The following is a 22725-nucleotide window of genomic DNA, read 5'->3' on the forward strand; positions in this document are numbered from 1 at the left end:
CAGAGAAAGCTAAGAATATTCAGTGTAACAAAACAGCTGAGAGTCAAACTTGCTTCTCTCAGAGGTCCTCCAGTCTTATCTGGATCCATTATACCCCTTCAGGACCACTAAACACCCCTTCCCCCACCTCACACTATTTCCCTTCAGGACCTCCAAACACCCCTTTCCCTACTCACACTATAGCCCTTCAGGACCACCAGGCACCCCTTCCCCACCCCAAACTACACCCATTCAGGATCACTATCCACCCCTTCACCACCTGACACAATACCCCTTCAAAACCCCCAACCACCCCTTCCCCACCTGACACCATACCCCTTCAGGACTAGCAGCCACCTCTTCCCCACCTGACACCATACCCCTTCAGGACCCATAACTTCCCACATCACACTATACCCCTTCTGGACCAGCAGCCTCCCCTTTCCCACATCAGACTAGACCCCTTCAGGACCTCCAGACTTCTCCTTCCCCACCTAACACTATAACCCTTCAGCAGCCCCAGCCACCTCACAGTCCACCCCTTCAGGACCACCAGCCACCCCCTTCCCAACCTCACACTATACCACTCAGGACCACCAGCCACCCCCACTATCCATGGCAGCCATGGAATAGTAATTAATACGGGCCGGACTTGTGCAGAAGCAGGATCAGCCATATAACGGCTGAATCCTGCGCCCAAGTCTACCGGCGCCGTTTTCAAATGTACGCCCTCAGGACCACCAGCCACTACCTTCCCCAACTCACACTATAACCCTCAGGACCACCAGCCACCTCACAGTATACCCCTTCAAGACCCCAGCCACCCCCTTCCTCACATGACACCATACCCCTTCAGGACCCCCAGCCACCCCCTTCCTCACATGACACCATACCCCTTCAGGACCCCCAGCCACCCCCTTCCTCACATGACACCATACCCCTTCAGGACCCCCAGCCACCCCCTTCCTCACATGACACCATACCCCTTCAGGACCCCCAGCCACCCCCTTCCTCACATGACACCATACCCCTTCAGGACCCCCAGCCACCCCCTTCCTCACATGACACCATACCCCTTCAGGACCCCCAGCCACCCCCTTCCTCACATGACACCATACCCCTTCAGGACCCCCAGCCACCCCCTTCCTCACATGACACCATACCCCTTCAGGACCCCCAGCCACCCCCTTCCTCACATGACACCATACCCCTTCAGGATCCCCAGCCACCCTCTTCCTCAAAGCTTGCTTTGAAACCACCGACTGGACGACTCTGGAGGCACCCACCCTTGATGAATGGGCTGAGAATATCACCTCCTACATTAGCTTCTGCGAAGAAGCGTGTATCCCATCCAAGACCTTCAGAGTCTATCCCAATAACAAAGCAAAGAAATGAACAGCGCTACTTAAAAACAGATGAGTGCTTACCTGCAAAAAAAGTGCACACCCCACTCATGGGATTCAAATACACAATGAGCACACACATGACCTGTCTACCACTTGGAGGATGTTAGTTTCACTAACAATTTGCAATTTGCTAGGTACTTGTCCCTCCCACTGTCGAAGAAGTCTTTCCTCCAAGTGGTAGACAGGTCATGTGTGTGCTCATTGTGTATTTGAATCCCATGAGTGGGGTGTGCACTTTTTTTGCAGGTAAGCACTCATCTGTTTTTAAGTAGCGCTGTTCATTTCTTTGCTATGTTTGATTTAATTCTGGTCAGCTGCTCCCACTTGATAGTTTTCTTTGGTGTATATGCAGAGCCTCTGTTTGGGTTCAAGGTGCGTTTTGTAGTTCCTGGGGGGGCTCAGCGCATCTCTGAGCTGAGGCCATCCAGAGGCGGCCTGGTGATGCGCTGATCCCACTTTTTCTGCGCAATTCTTAAATTTACTGGTAGCGTGCCCAGGCTATGCATATGCATAGGTAGGTTTTAGTTAGTGTTAGGTCCCCTCCCATGGAGGAAAGACTTCTTCGACAGTGGGAGGGACAAGTACCTAACAAATTGCAAATTGTTAGTGAAACTAACATCCTCCAAGTGGTAGACAGGTCATGTGTGTGCTCATTGTGTATTTGAATCCCATGAGTGGGGTGTGCACTTTTTTTGCAGGTAAGCACTCATCTGTTTTTAAGTAGCGCTGTTCATTTCTTTGCTATGTTTGATTTAATTCTGGTCAGCTGCTCCCACTTGATAGTTTTCTTTGGTGTATATGCAGAGCCTCTGTTTGGGTTCAAGGTGCGTTTTGTAGTTCCTGGGGGGGCTCAGCGCATCTCTGAGCTGAGGCCATCCAGAGGCGGCTTGGTGATGCGCTGATCCCACTTTTTCTGCGCTATCCCAATAACAAACCTTGGTTCAACGACAAGCTTCGTCGACTTCGGAAACGCAAAGAGGAAGCGCACAGGTCTGGCTCCTCAGAGGACTTCAGAGAGGCCAGGCACGCCTTGAAAAAAGAACTGCGTTCTGCAAAGAGGGCCTACGCTGAAAAGCTGGGGCTCTCCCTTCAGTCAACCAACACACGGGAGTTATGGAAGGGCCTGAGAGCAGCCACGAACTTTAAACCAGTACCCCAAACGGCAACCCCGAGCCCTCGACTGGCGGAGGAGCTCAACAAGCTCTACTGCAGATTCGAGCAACATCCCAACCAGTCCGGGGGCCAAACAGCATCGACTGTGGCGTCCCCCTCCTCGAGTGAACCCATCGCCCTGGCTCCTGTCGCTGTTCTGGAATCAGAGGTACTCCGGCACCTCCGCAAGCTCAACCCCAGGAAATCCTCTGGCCCGGACGGTGTGTCGTCTATCTGCCTCCGATCCTGTGCTGATCAGCTAGCCCCAGTGCTCACCTCCCTATTCAAGCAGTCACTATTGGATGGCACAGTCCCCTCCTGTTTTAAGAGGTCTACAATCGTACCAATCCCTAAAAAAACAGGCAGTACCGAGCACAATAATTTCCGACCAGTGGCCCTAACCTCTAACATCATGAAGCTAGTCGAGCGGCTGGTCCTTGCACACCTGAAGAGGTCCACGGACGCCCTTTTAGACCCGCTTCAATTTGCATATAGGGTCAACAGATCCGTGGAGGACGCCATCAATGCCAGCGTGACATACATCACTGAGCACCTAGACAGCCCTGCCTCCTATGCTAGGGTCCTGTTCCTAGACTTTAGCTCAGCATTCAACACGATCTGCCCAGACATCCTGATCACCAATCTGACACAGCTCGGAGTCGACCCTACTCTCCGAACATGGATCAAAGACTTCCTGACAAACAGAACGCAACACGTGAAGCTCGGCAACCACCACTCCAGCATTCGAACCACCAATACAGGGGCTCCACAAGGCTGTGTTCTGTCACCTCTACTGTTCTCCCTCTATACCAATAACTGCATCTCATCCGCTGACTCTGTGCGAGTCATCAAATTTGCAGACGACACCACTATCATCGGCCTAATTGGAAGCAACGGGGAGCAAGAGTACCGCAGCGAAGTCGAGAGAATATGTGACTGGTGCAAAGACAACAACCTAGTCCTCAATGCAGCAAAGACTGTGGAACTAGTCGTTGATTTCAGGAGAAACCACCCTCCCCTCCCTCCAGTCCTCATTGGGGGTACAGAAGTCTCTATGGTGACATCTGTTCGGTTCCTCGGCACGACTCTCACAAACAACCTGAAATGGGGACAAAACGCCACCAGAATTCAGAAGAAATCCCAGCAGAGGCTGTTCTTCCTGCGCCAACTGAAGAGATTTGGCATGCCCAGGGAGCTGCTGACCAGCTTCTATATCGCCACCATAGAATCCATCCTCTGCTCCTCAGTCATTGTCTGGTACGCCGGTGCATCGGCCAGCGACAAACGCAAACTACAGAGAGTCATAATGGATGCGGAGAAGATCATTGGATCTCCCCTTCCACCTCTTGATCTCCTCTACTCCGCTAGGATGAGGAAGAGGGCCACCATGATTTCCCGCGACCCCTCTCACCCAGTGAGCCACTACTTCAAGCTCCTCCCGCTGGGCCGTCGCTACAGGACTATACCATCCAAAACCACCAGGCGGAGGAAGACCTTCTTCCCCCAAGCTGTTCGGCTACTGAACTCCAACCTCCCCCTGTCTGGCCCGCACACCAGCGTGCTCCAGCCGAGTCGGTCAACCGGTGTCCGCCGATGCCCGCCTTGACTGACTGACTGATACCCAAAATGGACTCGTGGCCACTACCTGTACCTTATTACCAGTTACTCAGCAGTGAAATGGCCGATACGAGATACAAACTGATTATTGCATTTCTATTGTACGTGTTGTGCGTCTGTCCCACACTCTGTCTATGCCACGTCTATGCCTGTCTCACACTCTGTCTATGCCATGTGCACCACAAATAATTCCGATTACAGCTCCTGCTGTACTTGGCAAAAATAAAGTGATTCTGATACCATACCCCTTCAGGACCCCCAGCCACCCCCTTCCTCACATGACACCATACCCCTTCAGGACCCCCACCCACCCCCTTCCTCACATGACACCATACCCCTTCAGGACCCCACGCCACCCCCTATGACACTATACCACTTCAGGACCCCCAGCCACCCCTTTCCCCACATGACACCATACCCATTCAGGACCCCCAGCCACCCCCTATGAAACTATACCCCTTCAGGGCCCCCAGCCACCCCTTCCCCACATGACACTATACCCCTCAGGACCAGCAGCCACTCCCTTCCCCACCTCACACTAAAAACCTTCAAGACCAACAGCCACCCCCTTCCCTACATGACACTATACTCCTCTGGACAATCAGCCACCCCCTTCCCCACCTCACACTATACCCCATTCAGCACCACCAGCCTCCCCTTCCCCTCGTCACATTTCAGGGATGCTGCTTACGACCTTCCCGGGATACTCACCGCCTTGTACTCGTACTGCAGGCTACGGGCAGTAACATCTGCCATGCTGCCGTGTCCTGCCCGGTAAACTCTTCACACACACAGAGCAGACAACGCGCTGCAGACGAAACTTCCGATTCAACTCTTCCACTTCCGGGTCATTGCTCAGCTGCCGTGTATTTTTTTTTTTCTGCAACTTTATTGAACAGTTAGATTAACATTGAAGATGTCAACTATAAACACAGCAGTTGATATGCAGTGGTAGGTTGGAAGGCAGCATTTCTTTGCACGTATACTGACATCAATTTCTCACAGATTGAATTGCTATCCACCCAAATAAAACTTACATATGCCAATCACAGGACTGTTTTGGCCTGGCCATTGACACGCTGGCAGTTAATTATTGATGCAAGGCTATTATTGTTAAAGTTACAGAGTTCATTTCAATTTGATGTCCTTCAGTTTTAGCTTTGGGCACCAGAATTAGCAGAGGCTCCCTGGGTTAATTGGATCCAGGCTATGTTCACAGTAGCCATGTCCTTGCATTCCCTGCAACAGCAGCGACAAGAAAATCAGCACCGCTGCAATGAAAAATTCTGCAACCCATCATATTTTGCATCTTGCCATAGAGGACAGTGTATGGTTAGGTTGCACTTTCTGATAGCTATACCTATAAATAAGTGCAACCGGTTGCAAAATCTGATAAAGTTGCAAAACATTTCACCACACCGCCACCAGTACATTGCGATGGATACGTTGAAGCATATAGTCAATGAAAAGCATGCTTCACTTTCACTGGTAAGGCATGCATTTTGTGCATGACAATGACACTTGCTGCTACATCACAATGCACCCATCACACAGACTGTGTTACAAAGCAGCCTTACATACCACAATGCACTCATCGCACTGTGAACAACGCATAAGTGGTAACATTGACAAGACAAATAACATTTATATTATGCTTCTCTCTCTCCTGGGAAACTCAAAGCACCAGATCTACAGCCACTAGGACTGCTCTATAGGCAGTAAACGTGTTAGCATAGCTCCCAACTGTCCCTCTTTCGGAAGGACAGTCCCTCTTTGGGAGCCCTGTCCCTCTTTCCTCCACATTTGTCCCTCTTTCAGGACTTTGTCCTGATTTCTATGTAAATATATGTATTTCTCTACTAAAAAATGTGTTTGGTTGACTCTAAACTTTATTCCTATCCTTTAAATTGATATATTACTAATTTTAAAACGTTAATATGAAGGAAAATGAACCAGGATAGAAAGGACCAGTGTGGTTTGAATTATAAAACAACATATTTTTCTTATGAAATCTTTATGGTATGTGTGACTAAGGGCATGCCGGGGGCGTGATCAGGGGTGTGGCTTAAGTGTCCCTCTTTTGCATCTCAAAAAGTTGGGAGGTATGGTGTTAGGCCGGGTGCACACATGGCAGAAATGCTTGCGGAGCGGGAAACGCTGCGTTTTATGCAGCAATGTTAGTCTATGGGACGCAGAAGTACCAGGGTTGCACTTGCGATTTACAGTAAGGGCCCCTTTTTGACTGGCGCGGTTTCCGTGCCGAATCTGAAGAGTTTCCCCGTAGGCAAATTGCATGGGGAAACTCTGCCATAGGGTATAATGGCGCAGCCGGCCGAATCGCTTGTGCTAGCAATTCAGCCGACGTTACCATCCGAAATGGTGCGGGAGGCTGCGAATCCGATAGCCATGCATGGCACGGCTGTTGGGATTCGTCTCAGTATCCGCAAACCAGGAAGTGACACCGCACGTCACGCAGACGCGTGCGTCACTAGTGGAAACGCGCCCTAAGCGTTCTGCAGACGCTGGTAGTGTTGCATAGTATGCAGGCTGGCTGCCAAAACGCACGTAATGAAAGTCTATGGTAACGTATATGCATTGCGTTTTTCATGTTTTTTTAATGCGTTTTTCATTAAAAAGTAAAGATCTCTGATATGTTTGCGCTTCCTGTTTTCTTCCTAGTGATTTGCATACATTTTTTTTTTTTAAAACGTATTTGTGTTTTCCATTAGCGAACTGTAAATGCATTAAAATGCATGCGAAACACATGAAAAACGCAGTTGTGTAAAAAAAAAAAAATACACAAACGCTACTTTTTCACACTATGTCATAGGTGAACTCAGCATCAGGGAGTCTTGCCCAAGGTCTCCTACTGAATAGGTGTTTGATTACGAAACAGGAAGAGCTGAGATTCAAACCCAGATCACCTGTGCCAGAGGCAGAGCCCTTAAAGGACCCCTATCACAAAAAGAAAGTAGTCAGTTGAAATCTGACAGAACCGACAGGTTTTGGGCCAGTCCATCTCTTCATGGGGGATTTTCAGGGTTTTCTTTGTTTTCAACAGCATTTCCTGAACAGCAGTTACCAAGTCTAAAGGTGGCCACTAATGGTCCAATTTCCAGCGAAAAATCGTTAGAGCGATCAGAAATTCTGATTGGAAGAAAAATTGTTCACTACACAATCAATGAACCAATCTTTGCTTCCTATCTATCACAAGCAATCAAGAAAATCCAAATTTTGGTTTGACAAAAATCCAGTCGGACGATTTTTTTTTTTTTTTATAATCGTTCATAAACGATTGTGCCCATCAACTGAGATTATTTTCAACCAATCCGATCAGAATTTCTTCTTGCTCGAACGTTTTTTCGCTAGAAATTGGTCCATTAGTGGCCACCTTTACTGACAACATAGTGTGCAAGTGATTAGGGAGGCTGGCTGATATCTTACTATTTTGGCTGTTCAGGACATGCTGTTGAGAACAAAGGAAACCCTGAGAATACCCATGTAGAGATGGACTGGTCCAAAACCTGTCAGTTCTGTCAGATTTTAACTGCCTACTTTTTTCGTGATAGTGGTCCTTTAACCAGTACACTATCCAGCCACTGGTGTATTGCAGTGCGACAAACCATGTTACAAAGCAGCCTTTATACCATACCGCATTGCGTCCCCGTAAAAGTAGCCTTAGAAGCTAATGATTAACAGCTCAATTAATGATTATAATGTATTTTATTATGTATTGTAGATATCCTATGTACTTTCTCCCTGGGTAACCTAAACCATACTAACTCCCAGATATCTTCCCCAGCACTTTATAGAGTTCATGGTTGTATCACTAATGGCCCTTTTTTCCGCACAAATGAATGTCAGCCTCCATATCCTTCTCAGTTTAGGTACTTTCTCCTGATGTGCCTGAAAGATAGATCCCTGCTTGATCAACATCTGATCAGAGAGCGATCTATCATTACCACACACTGCTCTTCAATTTTTAATAACAACATGATATCTATTTAAAATACATTACAGCCATGCTAATGCTACTCTCCCTGTGACCCAATACTTTTAGGCCTGCTTCACACCTGAGTTAAAAAACGGTCTGTTCACGGATAGGAACAAATAAAAATAAATAAAATAAATAGGAACTGTACAAATGGAACAGATGCAATCGGATCCAATATTAACCTATGGAACTGTTCACATGCATACGTTTAAATGGATCCGTTCTGCACGATCCGCTGAATGGACCGCAAGTTTGCTGCAGCAGCTATTTTTCCGGTCCCCAGTGGATCGGAAACGGAAGATGAAGCCCTGCATTGGGGGCAATAGGAGAATGGAGTTTTTCTTCACTAATGTGAGCAAAATCCACTGCGGGTGGGGGTCTGGGGGGGATGTGGGGAGGCGAACATGGCCGTACCTGAGCGGGCGGGTGGAAGAGGGAGGGTGCAGCAGCCGAGCGGATTGGGGAGGGTTAAAATTTATCCAGGCTTCCGTCTTCTTCATTGCAGCCAGGCTGTAGGAAGGGTTTCTTCAAGGCTTCTGTCTTCTACCTTGTATTGCGTTCCACCTCACGTCACGTGACTAGGCTTCCTCCTTCAACCCAGAAGGAGGAAGCGTAGTCACATGACGCGATGTGGGATGCAGTACAAGGCGAAGGAAGATGGAAGCCTGGAAGAAATCCTCCCTACAGCCTGGCTGCAATAGAGTGAAAACGGATCCGATCAACCAGTGACCGTTTTCACTGATCCGTTTGCTAGTGTGGACCAAGCCTTACGGATCCGGTGAAGCTGAAACCGGATCCGTTTGGCTGCAAATGGCAGTGTGAAACAGCCCTTAGTGCAGCGAAGTGCTCTGGCTCTCACCTATCCAGCCAGCAAGCTCCTTCCTCTGTGCAGCCAACATTTCCCGATACCAGTATGGTAGTGACCCGCCAGCATAAATGGACTTGCGTACATTGCCATTTCACAGGGTCACTACGGGCACCGGGAAATGACGGCAGCGCAAAAGAAGGAGGGCACTAGCTGAAGAGGGGAGTATGGGCACTCTAAGGCCCCGTTCACACTGCACGCGTTTCCAGCCGCGTTTTGGAAACGCGTGCAGGTGGCCGACACGCACGACATCAGACATTGCATAGAGTGCAATGTCTGATGTTCACACTGCATGCGTTCCGGACCTGTGCAGTCCGGGAACGCATGCTGCACGCATTTTTTGTAAAAACGCGTGGCTGTCCCATTCACTTTTCAGTGATGGGATCAGCCACGCAATGCACACAAACGCAGATGGCGTGCGATCGCATGCGTTGCGCTCCGCATGCGTGGCCATCCTGACGATGCGCCACAGCATATAGGCGCGAAACGGCTTTTGACTTTCCTCTCTCTGCCTGTACCTCTCTCCATGCTGGTGATGTATATGGATTTTTAATCATCTTGGAATAAAAGCTATGTTTTACCTGATGTGCGCAACCGCTTTTCCTAGCATCAAGTTACTGTGATTACGTTTGGGGAGCAGCACTCAGGTGTATCTCTCAGCCCTGTGCATTGATTCATCTTTTTGTTTTTATGCGTGGCCATCCGCGTTTGTGATGTAAACGGGGCCTAAGGGCCTGATTCACAAAGCGGTGCTAACAGTTAGAACGCTGGTGAAAAGCCCTTTATCACGCCTAAACTCAGTTTAGGCATGATGAGTTTAGGAGTGATAAGTTTAGGTGTGATAAGTTTAGGCATAAGTTTAGGTGTGATAAGTTTAGGCGTGATAAGTTTAAGCACCAACTGGGTTAGCACCGCAGTGCACAGCTGATCAAAAGTTTTGCGCTAGCAAAGTCTGGTGCACTTCGCATAGAGTTTAATGGCGCTGCTTTGCGTGTGGTTACTTTGCGCGCGATCTAAACTTATTTAAACTTATCACGCCTAAACTTATCATGCCTAAACAACTTATCACGCCTAAACTGGCTTTTCACCAGCTTGGTCACGCCTAAAGTCTCTAACTGGGTTAGCACGGCTTTGTGAATCGAGCCCTAAGTCTCTGCATGAAGCTCTGAGGAAAGCAGCATTGGCAGGAAAGGGGGGGGGGGTTGTCACTGGCAACCCCCCTATTGACACTGACACTACCCAACTGACCAGCAAAAAAGGTCCTGTCCGAATCCGATCGGTAATGTCAGTCGATTTCTGCTGAAATTCAATTGAAATTACGATCAGGTAGCATGTCAAGACATTTTTTGGGGCGGATTCAACAAAAGTGATTAAATCTGGGGTGGAATTTCTCTTAGTACATGGGCACCCAGGCTCGGATTTACATCACAGGAGCCTATAGGCACAGATGTCCTGAGACCTCAGATTTCACCCTCCATGGACCTACAAACTCCCACCAAACTGCATCGCAAGTGTGCTTGCTGTTCCTTCTCCCTTACTTCCCTTGCCCATTATAGGTAGCTACAGGTGCCCCTTAGTATTAGGTTTCGGATATTAATTATCTTGAGGTTGCCCCAAGTATTAGGTAGCTAGGGGAACCTCAGTATTAAGTAGTTAGAGATGCCCCTGACTGAAGAGAGACCTCGTCAGTGGAATGCCAAGAGCAGGGTGAGAAACCTCGCATTTACAGTCTTGTCATCAGGACTCTGCATAGGGAGGAAGGGAGGCACTAGGGGAGAGGACTGAGCCGCCTTTCCACTATTAGCGCCTGTAGGCACGTAGGCACGTGCACTTGCCATACTCCTGGTCCCCTTGGTTGTACCACTGTGAGCCCCATAAAATCTGCTACTTGGCTCGGTCGCCAATGCGCGGTCCCGCCCAAGCACACCCCTAGATTGGAGTGTTCTGTGCATGTACAGTTCATTACGACTGTAACTGCACTTGCGCAGAGCGCTCATGGCAACAGGACCGTGATGGAGGGGGCACAACCTGTAACAGCGCATGCGCAATGGCCCACAACCCAGCTGGATCGCAAACTTCACAGGTGAAGAATGGATTGGCATAGGAGGATGGCAAGGGAGCCGACAGACTAAAGAGGATGGAGGAAGTCTCAGTTAAGTAAAAATAATTCTCTCCCATAAGACACACATACATAATAAATTAAAAAAGACATCAGACACAAGTTGGACAAAATCAAGGATTGTGCTTGGGTAAAGAAACAGACCTGTCCCATACTTACAAAACATACCAAGAGTTATGTAAACTGTTTAATTTTTATTGTGCATTGTAATAATAACAACGATAAAGCAGAATACAATATATGTCTGCATCAGCCTATGCCAGGCAATCGCCCAAAACAAAAATGGCGCGTAAAGAGACCTCTCCGCCCACAAACAGTAGAATCTTGTCTGCGTGCCCCGCCCATCTATGGTTCTTTGACATCCTAGCAAACCACCAGTCTTCAACCGTTACTCTCTGACGTCATTACGTTCTATGAAAGCGCGGAAATTTTGAACGCGCAGCAGCCGGAAATTGGACAGCTGAGAGGTACGTAGCGGTCCATGGTAGTGTTCTATTATTCTCGTTCGTTTACCGGTCCGTGCTGCTGTGCAGTGCACGGGACCGTATAGCCGCAGGAGCTGTATATAGCATGGTGTTATCCCTGCAGCTGCCGTGCGTGCACGTTGTGCTAGGGGGGTGCTGGGGATCCTTCTCCATAATAATATAATACAGGAAATTAAACTTTCTTCCAGGATATAGGAAAGCACCCTCTTGTTTGTTCCAGTTTTGTTTACATAATGTAATGTATAAGTTAGAAAAATACACAGTACTTTTCGGCCGACAGGCAGCCATGTTTGTTTTCCCTTTACTGCAATGACATACAGTTTGACAAAACTTCCTCTACTCTGACAAGTTAGTGCAATGCATAAACTCATGGGACTTATTTAAGGGGTGCTGTTGTGTTCATGGAGATGTTAAATGTGAAGCAGCTGTTAAGGTGCAGTGATCTCCCTAGGCTCTTTAAGATGGGTGCTCCACCTGGATAATTCTGGTGAGCACCCAGCTGTCATAGGTTTGCCTCCTCATCCTCTTGCTGTAGTCTCCTCGTCCTCTTGCTGTAGTCTCCTCGTTCCTCTTGCTGTAGCTCTTGCTGTAGTCTCCTCGTTCCTCTTGCTGTAGTCTCCTCGTTCCTCTTGCTGTAGTCTCCTCGTTCCTCTTGCTGTAGTCTCCTCGTTCCTCTTGCTGTAGTCTCCTCGTTCCTCTTGCTGTAGTCTCCTCGTTCCTCTTGCTGTAGTCTCCTCGTTCCTCTTGCTGTAGTCTCCTCGTTCCTCTTGCTGTAGTCTCCTCGTTCCTCTTGCTGTAGTCTCCTCGTTCCTCTTGCTGTAGTCTCCTCGTTCCTCTTGCTGTAGTCTCCTCGTTCCTCTTGCTGTAGTCTCCTCGTTCCTCTTGCTGTAGTCTGCTCGTTCCTCTTGCTGTAGTCTGCTCGTTCCTCTTGCTGTAGTCTGCTCGTTCCTCTTGCTGTAGTCTGCTCGTTCCTCTTGCTGTAGTCTGCTCGTCCACTTTAGTCTTAGCAGAGTTGCACAGGGAAGCACTGCCCCTGCATACCCCCATCATGCTCAGGGTTTCCAACCTAACTTCTAATTTTTGACTGGCAAAAGGCCCAAAATAGCAGCACACCTAAAATTTTGGATGGATGGTGGAGTCTGAAGCGCACTTTTAAGCAGAGTTGTGGGCGGGGCTAAGCTTTGGGCATTTTTTTAAATGTATGTACAGTACTGTAGTATTGACATCATCCGCAGCACTTCACAGAGTTTATAGTCCTGTCGCTGCTTTCCCTCAGACAAGCTCACAATCCTACCATAGTCATTGGCTAATGTACTCCTACCATATTATTCCTAGTGACCTTAGCCCATTTAAAAATGGGCTAGGTCTGTCACGAATCTGCCACGTGCCCGCCGCCCACACATCGTGTGCACACCCGCCCCTTCTGGCCGCGTCCTCCTCTGTCTCTTGGCAGTGTCTCTGCGTCGGTCCCTGCAAATGCGCAGTGCAAAAAAGTACTAACACAGGGACACTTGCAAATTATTATATAGTATGTATTTATTTAGCACTGATATCTTCTGCAGCACTTTACAGTGTACATAGTCATGTCCCTGATTGTCCTCAGAGGAGCTCACATTCTAATCCCTGTCACAAATGTAAACAGGGCCCAGCTAGCCTGATTGTGAGCCTCAATTAGCCTCCTTGTAGACAGCCAGCAATTGACCATCACAAGGCCAGCAGACAGCAACAATCACATTAAAAGCCCTCCCAGGTTTTTTTTTATTGCCTCCTTAATATATATATCTCTTATATGGTTTTCTTTATTTGCAACATAACTGCAGTTCAAAGCAGGGCTGTGGAGTCAGGTCGGAGCTATTTTTGGGTACTCTGAGTCGGGGGAAAAAATGCTCCGACTCCTAATGAATTTAAACTGTAATTAAAATAGAAATATGAAGAATGTTCTATTTCTCAGATAATAGTCATCATAAATAATGTGTATATATACAGTAATAGCATTCTGCACCTGCGCAATAGTGCTGCGCAAGTGTAGTACGCTCCGAGCTGCGGAGTGTGGGCATGTGCACCATGCCTGATTGGCTCAAGTACCTGGACCCATAGCAGAAGATCCAGGTGGCGGAGGACAGTGAGGGACTGATTAGCCTGAAAGGGGCTGGAGGAAGCCCCATGTATGTATAAAACTTTAATTTCATCTGTCGCAGGTTTACTTTGTTACACAGTAGTACTATAATCTACGTATGCACTCCCGACAGAGCTGCAGGGAATCCACTGAGAATGTTGTGCACATTGAACCCACAGGTGTTGTCTATCACCTATAAACCTGGTTCAGATTATATGTGAAGAATGTGTAATAGAGGAAGAATAGCCTCATTCTCCTGCAGAGTAACTGCACATCACTCTTACATGTACTCACAGTTACATAGGCCTAGGGCCTGATAGATGTTCTTTGTTCCTGTCTTATACAAGTATTCTTACCAAGGACTAGTTTTAGTCTATCACTAAAAGTATTAGAGGCAGAAGATCAGCCGGCTAGCCAGATAACTGGTATTGTTTAAAAGGGAATAAATATGGCTGCCTCCCTATCCCTCACTTCAGTTATATTTTAAAATTCTTAAGCGTTGGCAGTTAAGAGATGCCTTTCATGTTGCATAATATGCAAATTAGAGGAGTCTGAGTCGGTGGAATCCTAACCTGAGGAGTCGGTGGATTTCTGTACCGACTCCAGAGCCCTGGTTCAAAGCAGCTGCAGTGATGTCGTGCGTCCCCTGCCACCACCACAATTCATGCCTTGAGCTGTGCTCCATTAACCTGAGTATATCTCCCAGCCAGGAAATGTAGTTACATTTATGGACCACATTTCCCAGCATGCATTATTGCAGCAGACAGTCAGGTTGCAGAATATCACCACAACTGTGGTTCTACGGTACACAAATTAGGAACATGGAGGCACCTGTGTAGACCTGGGGATGGCCAGAGATCATTTCCCTCCATAAGTAAATGCTCCTGGCTCCCCCCCCCCCCCCCAAGAACACGCACCACATACTGTGCTTGTTAGCATCAGGTCCCTTAGCTCTATCAGTGTGTTCACGGTGATTGTAGAAGGTGGAGCACTGTGAGTGGCCAGCGCATAGGATCAGAAAGAGCTGCCTGCCACATGAAGATTCCACCTGAGGGGAGACACAAACACAGCAGGAGAGGTGAAATGCTGTCAGTCAGAGCTCTGCACTTTTTTGCACTGTCAGTTTTGAATCGGCAATAGAGCAAAGGAGAGACAAGCAGTACAGGCCAAGTGACAGGCTGTCTCTGAGGCAGCATACTGTGTGCTGCTCATCTCTCCTCACCAACCTCTCCTGCTGTTTCTCCCCCCTGCTGGCAGCTGCATGTGGCTGGCATCTTCTAGCTTATGGTGACATGAATACCCGCTGCCTGGAGGGAACAACTAGAAGATGACGAAGGATGAAAGAATTGCTCCTTGGCAATCAGTCCTGACGTGGACCCACACTGCTCACTCCAATCTGCTGTGAGTTAGTCAGGTTAGGGATTGTGTGTGGGTGGGTTCATTCGGCAGCCTCTCTCTTCATTTGCTGGAGAGGAAGAAGAGACGCACTGATTGGAGGGAGGGACAAAAGAGATAGCGGAGACCTGACTATTTTTCCGGCTCAGCCGTCCGGGAACAAACCTGGTTATACTGCGGTGCGCATTAAGAATCGCAGCAACAAGGAATTATTTGGATGGACACTTGTTCCAAAAGGACAAATACTCCATATGATCCGCACCATCAAGATAATTTCTTTATTGTTGCTTAATTAAAAGAATAAGTCCATATGTGGGTATGTACATAAAGACGACGCACAGGCGTTTCGGGCCATATTAGGTCCTTTCTCAAATCATGACCTGCCCACAATGATATCTAGTCCATATCCAGATTCATTTAAAGCCCCAGAGTGGACCACATAGAGAACTGCAGGATTTGCATATATGCATATTCATATTATCCTCCCATCCAATCAAAATTCACACAGTAATCAGATCTCATAAACTTCACCATTATCCCACATATAATATATCCAAGCTCTAACATGCATAGTATATATATTATGTAATAAACAAGTCCTTGAGTGTCCTTGTTTATTATATAATATATATATACTATGCATGTTAGAGCTTGGATATATTATATGTGGGATAATTGTGAAGTTTGAGATCTGATTACTGTGTGAATTTTGATTGGATGGGGGGATAATATGAATATGCATATATGCAAATCCTGCAGTTCTCTATGTGTTCCACTCTGGGGCTTTAAATGCATCTGGATATGAACTAGATATCATTGTGGGCAGGTCATGATTTGAGAAAGGACCTAATATGGCCCGAAACGCCTGTGCGTCATCTTTATGTACATAACCACATATGGACTTTTATTCTTTTAATTAAGCAACAATAAAGAAATTATCTTGATGGTGCGGATCATATGGAGTATTTGGCATTGAACTTGTGACTCCAGAGGAGATTCCGGCACATCACTTTGCAACCACTGGTGCAGTTGCTTTCACTAAACTATGTTCCAAAAGGACAGACACTACGGACATACACTTTTAAGTGTCATTTGGACGGACTGCCCATCCAAATAAGTACGCTTGGTAACCCTGGTCACGCCCCACCTGGCTACTTTTTCATGCCACCCAGCTGGAAATATTTTCTAGGGAGAACACTGAGGTGGCCATACATGTTGACTTGGCAGCCGATCGACTATTTGATAATTATCCTGTTGCATGAAATTGGTGCAGCCAAGACAATTCAACCAATTTTGAGCTGAAATTGGTCGACTATCGATTGGACATGCTAGTAAATCTCAGGCTGATGTACTTGATCGGGTGTGTGGCAGTAACTGTGCGATAATCGCAAACAACAAATGCAACGGAAACCCCCACCCGCTTTATCCCCAAATGTATTATGTGCCCGTGCATTTATACTTTACCTGTCATGCCATCCCTGAGTGTCCGCACTGTATTTCCACATTGGCGACCCACGTGAGTTCCGGCATACAGACGTGGGACGTGTGTATCACGTTCCTCACGTTCTCCACTATGACGCCAGTAGTGGGGTGGGGCACCAGTGCAGAAATATAGTGCGAACACTTGAGGCAGTGCATGACAGGTAAAGTATAAATGCACGGGCACCAGGAGGCACATTATGTTCAGGCCAGAAGTCTTCAGACACTGTTGACCCTCCCACTGATGGAAGAGGGGTTCCCCAGTAGTGGAATCTAAGGGACCACGGGTCTTCACCCACACCCCCTTGAGGGGAGTGCAGGTCTTCGCTGCCTAGTGCCCACCAGGTCACTACTGGGATAACCTCAGCTAGTGGTTGGGAGAACAGTGACGCTAATGTGTGAGAAGTTAAAGACGTGGTCAGACGATTAGCCAGAGGTTCAGGGCATGCGTCAATCAGCATAAACAGGTCACAAGCCAAAGGTCAGGGCAGGCGGCAATCAAGCAGGGTCGGGTCACAATCCAGGAGTCGGGGCAGGCGGAAATTAAGCAGAGGTCAGAGTCACAAGCCAAGGGTCAAACCGGAGATGAGAGTAATATCAGTTTCCATGGGGCTTACGCCAAGCTGTCAAAGAGCAGCACTGCAATGCTGGGCCGTGCTGCTTTTATACAGAGTTTTGGCGCCAAAATTAACGCCCCGCGCATGCGCAGAACGCGCGCAAACGTTTGCGCATGCGCGCCCCCACGCAAAGCTTTGCACATGCGCACGCAATACTTTGTACGCTTATTGCGTAGCGCTCTGCGCACGCGCGCACAATGGCCTGCGTGCGCATATTGCGCAACGCCATGCGCCGCCAAACCGGAAGAGGGCACAGAAGGCCAAGGGATTGTCCGTGCGTGCGCACACGGGACCGAACACGGGGAGTACGTCGGAGCCTGGCGAGGTGAGTGTGACACACATATGTTTAGGGGGGGCGTGGCAAGGTGGCGTCACAAGCAGGGCTGTGGAGTCTGTACAAAAATCCACCATTCCCTCGACTCCTCTAATTTGCATATTACAATCTTGTTGATTGAAAGTATGTAACATGAAATTTGTCTCTTAACTGCCAACACTTAGGAATTTTAAAAGACAACTGAAGTGAGAAGGATATGTAGACTGCCATGTTTATTCCCTTTAGTCATAGACTTAAACTAGTCCTTGGTAAGAGTACTTGTAGAAGGTACAGACAGGAACAAAGAACATCTATCAGGCCCTAGGCAATGTAACTGTGGGTACATGTAAGAATGATGTGCAGGTACTCTGCAGGGGAATGAGGACATTCTTCCTCTATTACACCTTTTTCATGTACAATCTGAACATGGATCAGGCCCTAGGCAATAGAACTGCGGATTCATGTACGAGTGATGTGCAGGTACTCTGTGCATGAAGAATGTGTAATAGAGAAAGAATCGCCTCATTCTCCTACAATCTGAACCAGGTTTATGGGTGATAGACAACACCTATGTGCACAACATTCTTAGTGGATTCCCTGCAGCTCTGTGGGGAGTGCATATGTAGAGTATAGTACTACTGTGTAACAAAGTAAACCTGAGACAGATGAAATTAAAGTTTTATACATACCTGGCGCTTCCTCCAGCCCCCTTCAGGCTAATCAGTCTCTCGCTGTCCTCCTCCGCCACCTGGATCTTCTGCTATGGGTCCAGGTACTTGAGCCAGTCAGACATATAGTGCGCATGCACACACTCCGCCGCCAGGAGCATAATACACCTGCGCAGCACTATTGCAGAGGTGCAGAATGCTCCTGTCTGTAGGCGCGGCACGTGGCCGGACTGCGCTGACTAGCTGAATTCCTGGAACTCATAGCAGAAGATCCAGGTGGAGGAGGCTGAGACTGATTGGCCTGTAGGGGGCTGAAGGAAGCCCCAGGTATGTATAAAACTTTCTTTTCATCCGTCTCAGGTACCCTTTAATTCGTAGTCGCCAAACCAAATTTTAACAATGTATCAAATGATTTGATTTCATGAGCAAAGGGAGTGCGTACATTTGCATAAATCAGCATCAACGCAGAATTATTTCCATCTCATTGACCATCTCTATTAGTGGCACGGGTACACATCCGGCTTTATTCTTTCAGCATAGATGTTATTTAATATATATATGAGATTCCTGTGTACACATCATATATACAGTCACAATCAGATATGCAATCAGATTTGTATATCTGACTTTAAAAATACAGGGACTGCTTTTATTAAAACGGCACAAGTAACTAATTTTTGATTGGTTTATTTAATTTTTGTGGACTAAGCACAGCTATTACTGTATATATAAATTATTTGACTATTATCTGAGAGAGAGAACATTTTACCATATTTTCTAGTTTAATTAGTTTAAATTCATTAGGTGTCAAAGTCGGTGCATTTTTTTCCCAACTCCGACTCCAGGCACCCAAAACTGCTCCGACTCCGACTCCACAGCCCTGGTCACAAGGCTGATTCCTGAAAGTTTTAATGCTGAAATTGATTGGGAATCGGCTTGCGGATTATGGCAATTTAGAATACGTTTTGTACTCTGCAATTGAAAAAGTACCAAAAAGTAGGTGAGGAATGTTTCTTGCTGGTGGCTTAGATACCTGAAGTGACATGTGACATGATGAAATGGGCATGTGTATGTACAATACCTAGCACACAAATAACTAGGCTGTGTTCCTTTTTTTCTTTCTCTTCCTGAAAGTTAGTCCTGACTCAGACAGGAAGTGACTACAGTGTGACCCTCACTGAGAAGAAATTCCCCTTTTTACCTTTTTCTTGCTCTCAGAAGCCATTTTCTGCTAGGAAAGTGTTTTATAGTTGGAATTTCTTATCAGTGAGGGTCACACTGCAGTCACTTCCTAAATGAGTCAGCCACTTACATACCTGATATTTAACTCTAAGAAAAAAAGGAACACCGCATAATTAGCGTGCTTGGCACTGTACATGCAGATGTCTATCTCATCATGTCACATGTCACATGTCACTTTGGGTATCCTTTAAAGGTATCATCAATCAAATCCTGCTAACCCCAGATCTACTTACCCAGAGCTCTCTCCAGCTCCTGGCTGCCGCTATGTCCCTCACCGCAGCTCCTTTTTCCTCCGCCGGCACCCGGTCCCCGACGGGGCCTCGTCAGGTCGTCCTCTACTGTGCCTGCACGAGTGCCGCTGTCAATCACCCCCACGTGGTCCAAAGTGTACTGCGCCGAACTACTGTGCCTGTGCAGTACACTCCGGACTACGTGCAGGTGATTGACAGAGATCGGCCTGCGCACCGTTGGGGACCAGGAGCCTTCTTAGAGCGTAGCTGCAGTGAGGGACATAGCGGCAGGCAGGGGCTGGAGGAAGCCCTGAGTAAGTAGATCTGGTGGTAGCAGGATTTGATTGACGATTCCTTTAAGGGCCCTTGCACACTAAGGCGGTGCGGTATTTTTACCGCACCCCACCGCCTTGCAGTGAAAGTCTATGGAGACGGAGGTGATGATTTTGCCGCATCCCCGACGCAGCGATCTGCATCTGCCCAGAAGTTATGTTAGTCTATGGCCACACGTACATTTTTAAAAAATCACTGACGCGGCACGGAAGCGTATTTTAACAATACGCTTCAATGCACTTCCGCATACCCGAAGCAGGAAGTGACGGCAAGCACGCATCACATCTTACTCGGCCAGCGGCCAGACAGGCCTGTTATTGGCGATACGGTGGGTCGGGCGCGACGCACTGCATCACTGATGCTGGTTTCTGGTGGGAAACCATCCTCAAGGTCATTTATTTATAATGTGAAAATATCACCTTGGAGAAAACTTATGGAAAAAAGTCATTTGGATAGGTTCCAATATCTTTAATAGTCTGTACCTTTTTTGTTTCTGTTTACTTTTTCTTTACCGAATATTCAAATCTGTGTGTGGTTTCCTGCTGTGGATAGTGAAATGTGTCTGTTTTGCTTCACCAGGCAATATGGACACCTCCACTCCTCAATCAGGGGGCAGGCCGAAGCCATTGTCGCCAGGGGGAGTTTATCTGTCTCCAGCTACCAGGTCACTCCCCCTCAGTGCAGCAGGCACCCCCACTCTCCAGAATTTTACCAGCAATGATGATGAATGGGAAAGAAAACAGCGGCGGCGATCCAGGGTGATTGACCTGCAACTTAGTAATGCCGATTCTCCAGCATCTGTCGTTTCTCCTGGCCAAAGGTATGTGTTTCCAATGCTTCTGAAACTGCTACCTAAAACTCCTCTACCTTTTATGCTGGGCTTGTTTTGCCTTGGCTTACATTTTTACATCTGCAGTTTCCCCCCCAAAAAATCCTGGCTGCTGTGGCCTAGTAAGATCTCTGTTTAAAGCACCACTGTCATGTGACACCGGTAGCAGCCATTCTTTATCTCCTTCTGAAAATGCTAATTCACTGGGACCCAGTGCCATTCTAACCAATAAAGGACTGTTCGTGATCCTCCAATCACTTTGCACCACTGGCCAATTCCGGTGTCAAAGCAACTGATGACGCCTGTTCAAATTCTAATTCGCGTAGCTCATTAGGCTAATTGACTTGAGTGTTAGATGACATTTGGTCAATTGCTGGGTGATGTCTATAGCTTTTGCTGAACTTTCTTCAGCAACACACGTCACTTATCACCCCAATGCTTCACTTTTTAGAATTTTTGTTTTATTTTTGTAAACCTTTTGAATCTTAAATTATGTAATAAGAGAGCCTCAGCAAATATCCTCTGAATTATCTATAGGACAGATCCTCATGGTCCAGATCATCAATAGGTAGCCTTGGAGTAAGATTTGAAGATGCTTTTGCCAGGACTGTGTGTTCAGCATGGCTCTGTGGGTGCAGTATGGAAATTTAATATAGTGAAACTTCGTTATTGTGGCATTAAGAAGGAATTTGTTTCAGCCTGTGTGGCAAATTCACAAACAGCTGGGGTTCTGAGAAGCTGAACATGATGCACATGACTAACCATACTAAAAGCAGAATAAGGTCTGCCAACACATTTGACTGTGAGTTCCATAAATCTGTACATTGATATCTTATTACAGCAGCCAGTATCCTGGTATCTTCTGGGTTTGTTTGTTTGTTTATTTATGGATAAATATGTTTCGTTATTGTGATCTGACAGCTATTTTTATATCAATACAGATCTGAGACCATTCTTCTGCCTAAACTGAGCAATAATCAGATCTCCGAACATTACTCCACATGCATCAAGTTGTCTCAAGAGAATGTAAGTGTTTAATGATTAAACATTAGTTCTAGTTTTGTCCATGTGTGCTGCTGACAAATTAAAGGGAACATGAAGTCAGAGGCATATGGAGGCTGCCATATGTATTTCTTTTTAAGCAACACCAGTTTGCCTGTCAGTCCTGCTGTTCTTTCTGGCATCAGTAATGTCTGAATCACACACCTGAAACAAGCATGCAGTAAATCTGGTCAAACATCTGATCTGCATACGCCTTCACAGTGCTGTGAGGTGGAGTCGGAGCAATTTTGGGTACTCGGAGTTGGATGATTTTTGAACCAAACCCAAAGCCTTTGTAAAAATTAGATCAAGGAGTCGGAGCAGTTTTGGGTACCTGGAGTCGGAGTCGGTGGTTTCATAAACTGAGTCAGATGATTTTTTTTCAGACTCCACAGCCCGGCTTGTTCAGAATCAATGGCTACAAGTATTAGAGGCAGAGGAAAACTTTACGCATTACACCCGTAAAGCGTAAAAATGTACTTGTTGATGTCTGCAATAGCTTCCTGCACCAGCAGGAATGCGTAAAAACGTACGCATGGCGACCAGCCGACTCCCAGTCGGCAAAAACGAAACTAGCTGGCAGCAGGGGACCAGAGGTGCCATGAGTGACTGCACGGGCACAGGATGGCTGCAGGGGGCTGGTAGATGCCCCAGGGATTTTATGTTTTTATTTTTTTAGAGTTAAGGATCCCTTTAAAATCAAAGCTACATACACATTTGCATTTGTTCTCACCTGAAATTTTTTGAGATTACCTGAAGTGGCAGTTCATCTAAAAGGAGGCCCATTACCCATGTCATAGGCTAGGTTGTATGTTTTTATGCTCACAGATGAGTACTGCTTGCTT

At 47.2% G+C, this 22725-nt stretch overlaps 2 protein-coding genes across 3 annotated transcripts in view; one reads left to right on the forward strand and one right to left on the reverse strand.

Annotated features, from left to right (window-relative positions):
* The window catches only part of SNRNP200 (small nuclear ribonucleoprotein U5 subunit 200), an 87571-nt gene extending 82582 nt beyond the window's left edge, over positions 1 to 4989 (reverse strand). The window contains exon 1 of the mRNA XM_068274847.1: positions 4866 to 4989. Within this exon, the coding sequence (XP_068130948.1) occupies positions 4866 to 4910 (45 nt within the window). The 5' untranslated portion in view covers positions 4911 to 4989. The remainder of the gene's footprint in view (positions 1 to 4865) is intronic.
* Positions 4990 to 5073: 84 nt separating this feature from the next.
* The window catches only part of NCAPH (non-SMC condensin I complex subunit H), a 62948-nt gene continuing 45296 nt past the window's right edge, over positions 5074 to 22725 (forward strand). The window contains exons 1-3 of one of the 2 annotated variants that reach the window (XM_068274850.1): positions 5074 to 5105; positions 20590 to 20830; positions 21781 to 21865. In XM_068274850.1, coding sequence (XP_068130951.1) covers positions 20595 to 20830; positions 21781 to 21865 — 321 coding nt within the window. In that variant the 5' untranslated portion in view covers positions 5074 to 5105; positions 20590 to 20594. Of the gene's footprint in view, positions 5106 to 11537; positions 11600 to 20589; positions 20831 to 21780; positions 21866 to 22725 lie in introns of those variants that run through there. The other variant, XM_068274849.1, reaches the window with a different exon arrangement.

Source organism: Hyperolius riggenbachi, chromosome 3 (assembly GCF_040937935.1).
Source record: "Hyperolius riggenbachi isolate aHypRig1 chromosome 3, aHypRig1.pri, whole genome shotgun sequence".
In the NCBI taxonomy this organism is placed as follows: Eukaryota; Metazoa; Chordata; class Amphibia; order Anura; family Hyperoliidae; genus Hyperolius; species Hyperolius riggenbachi.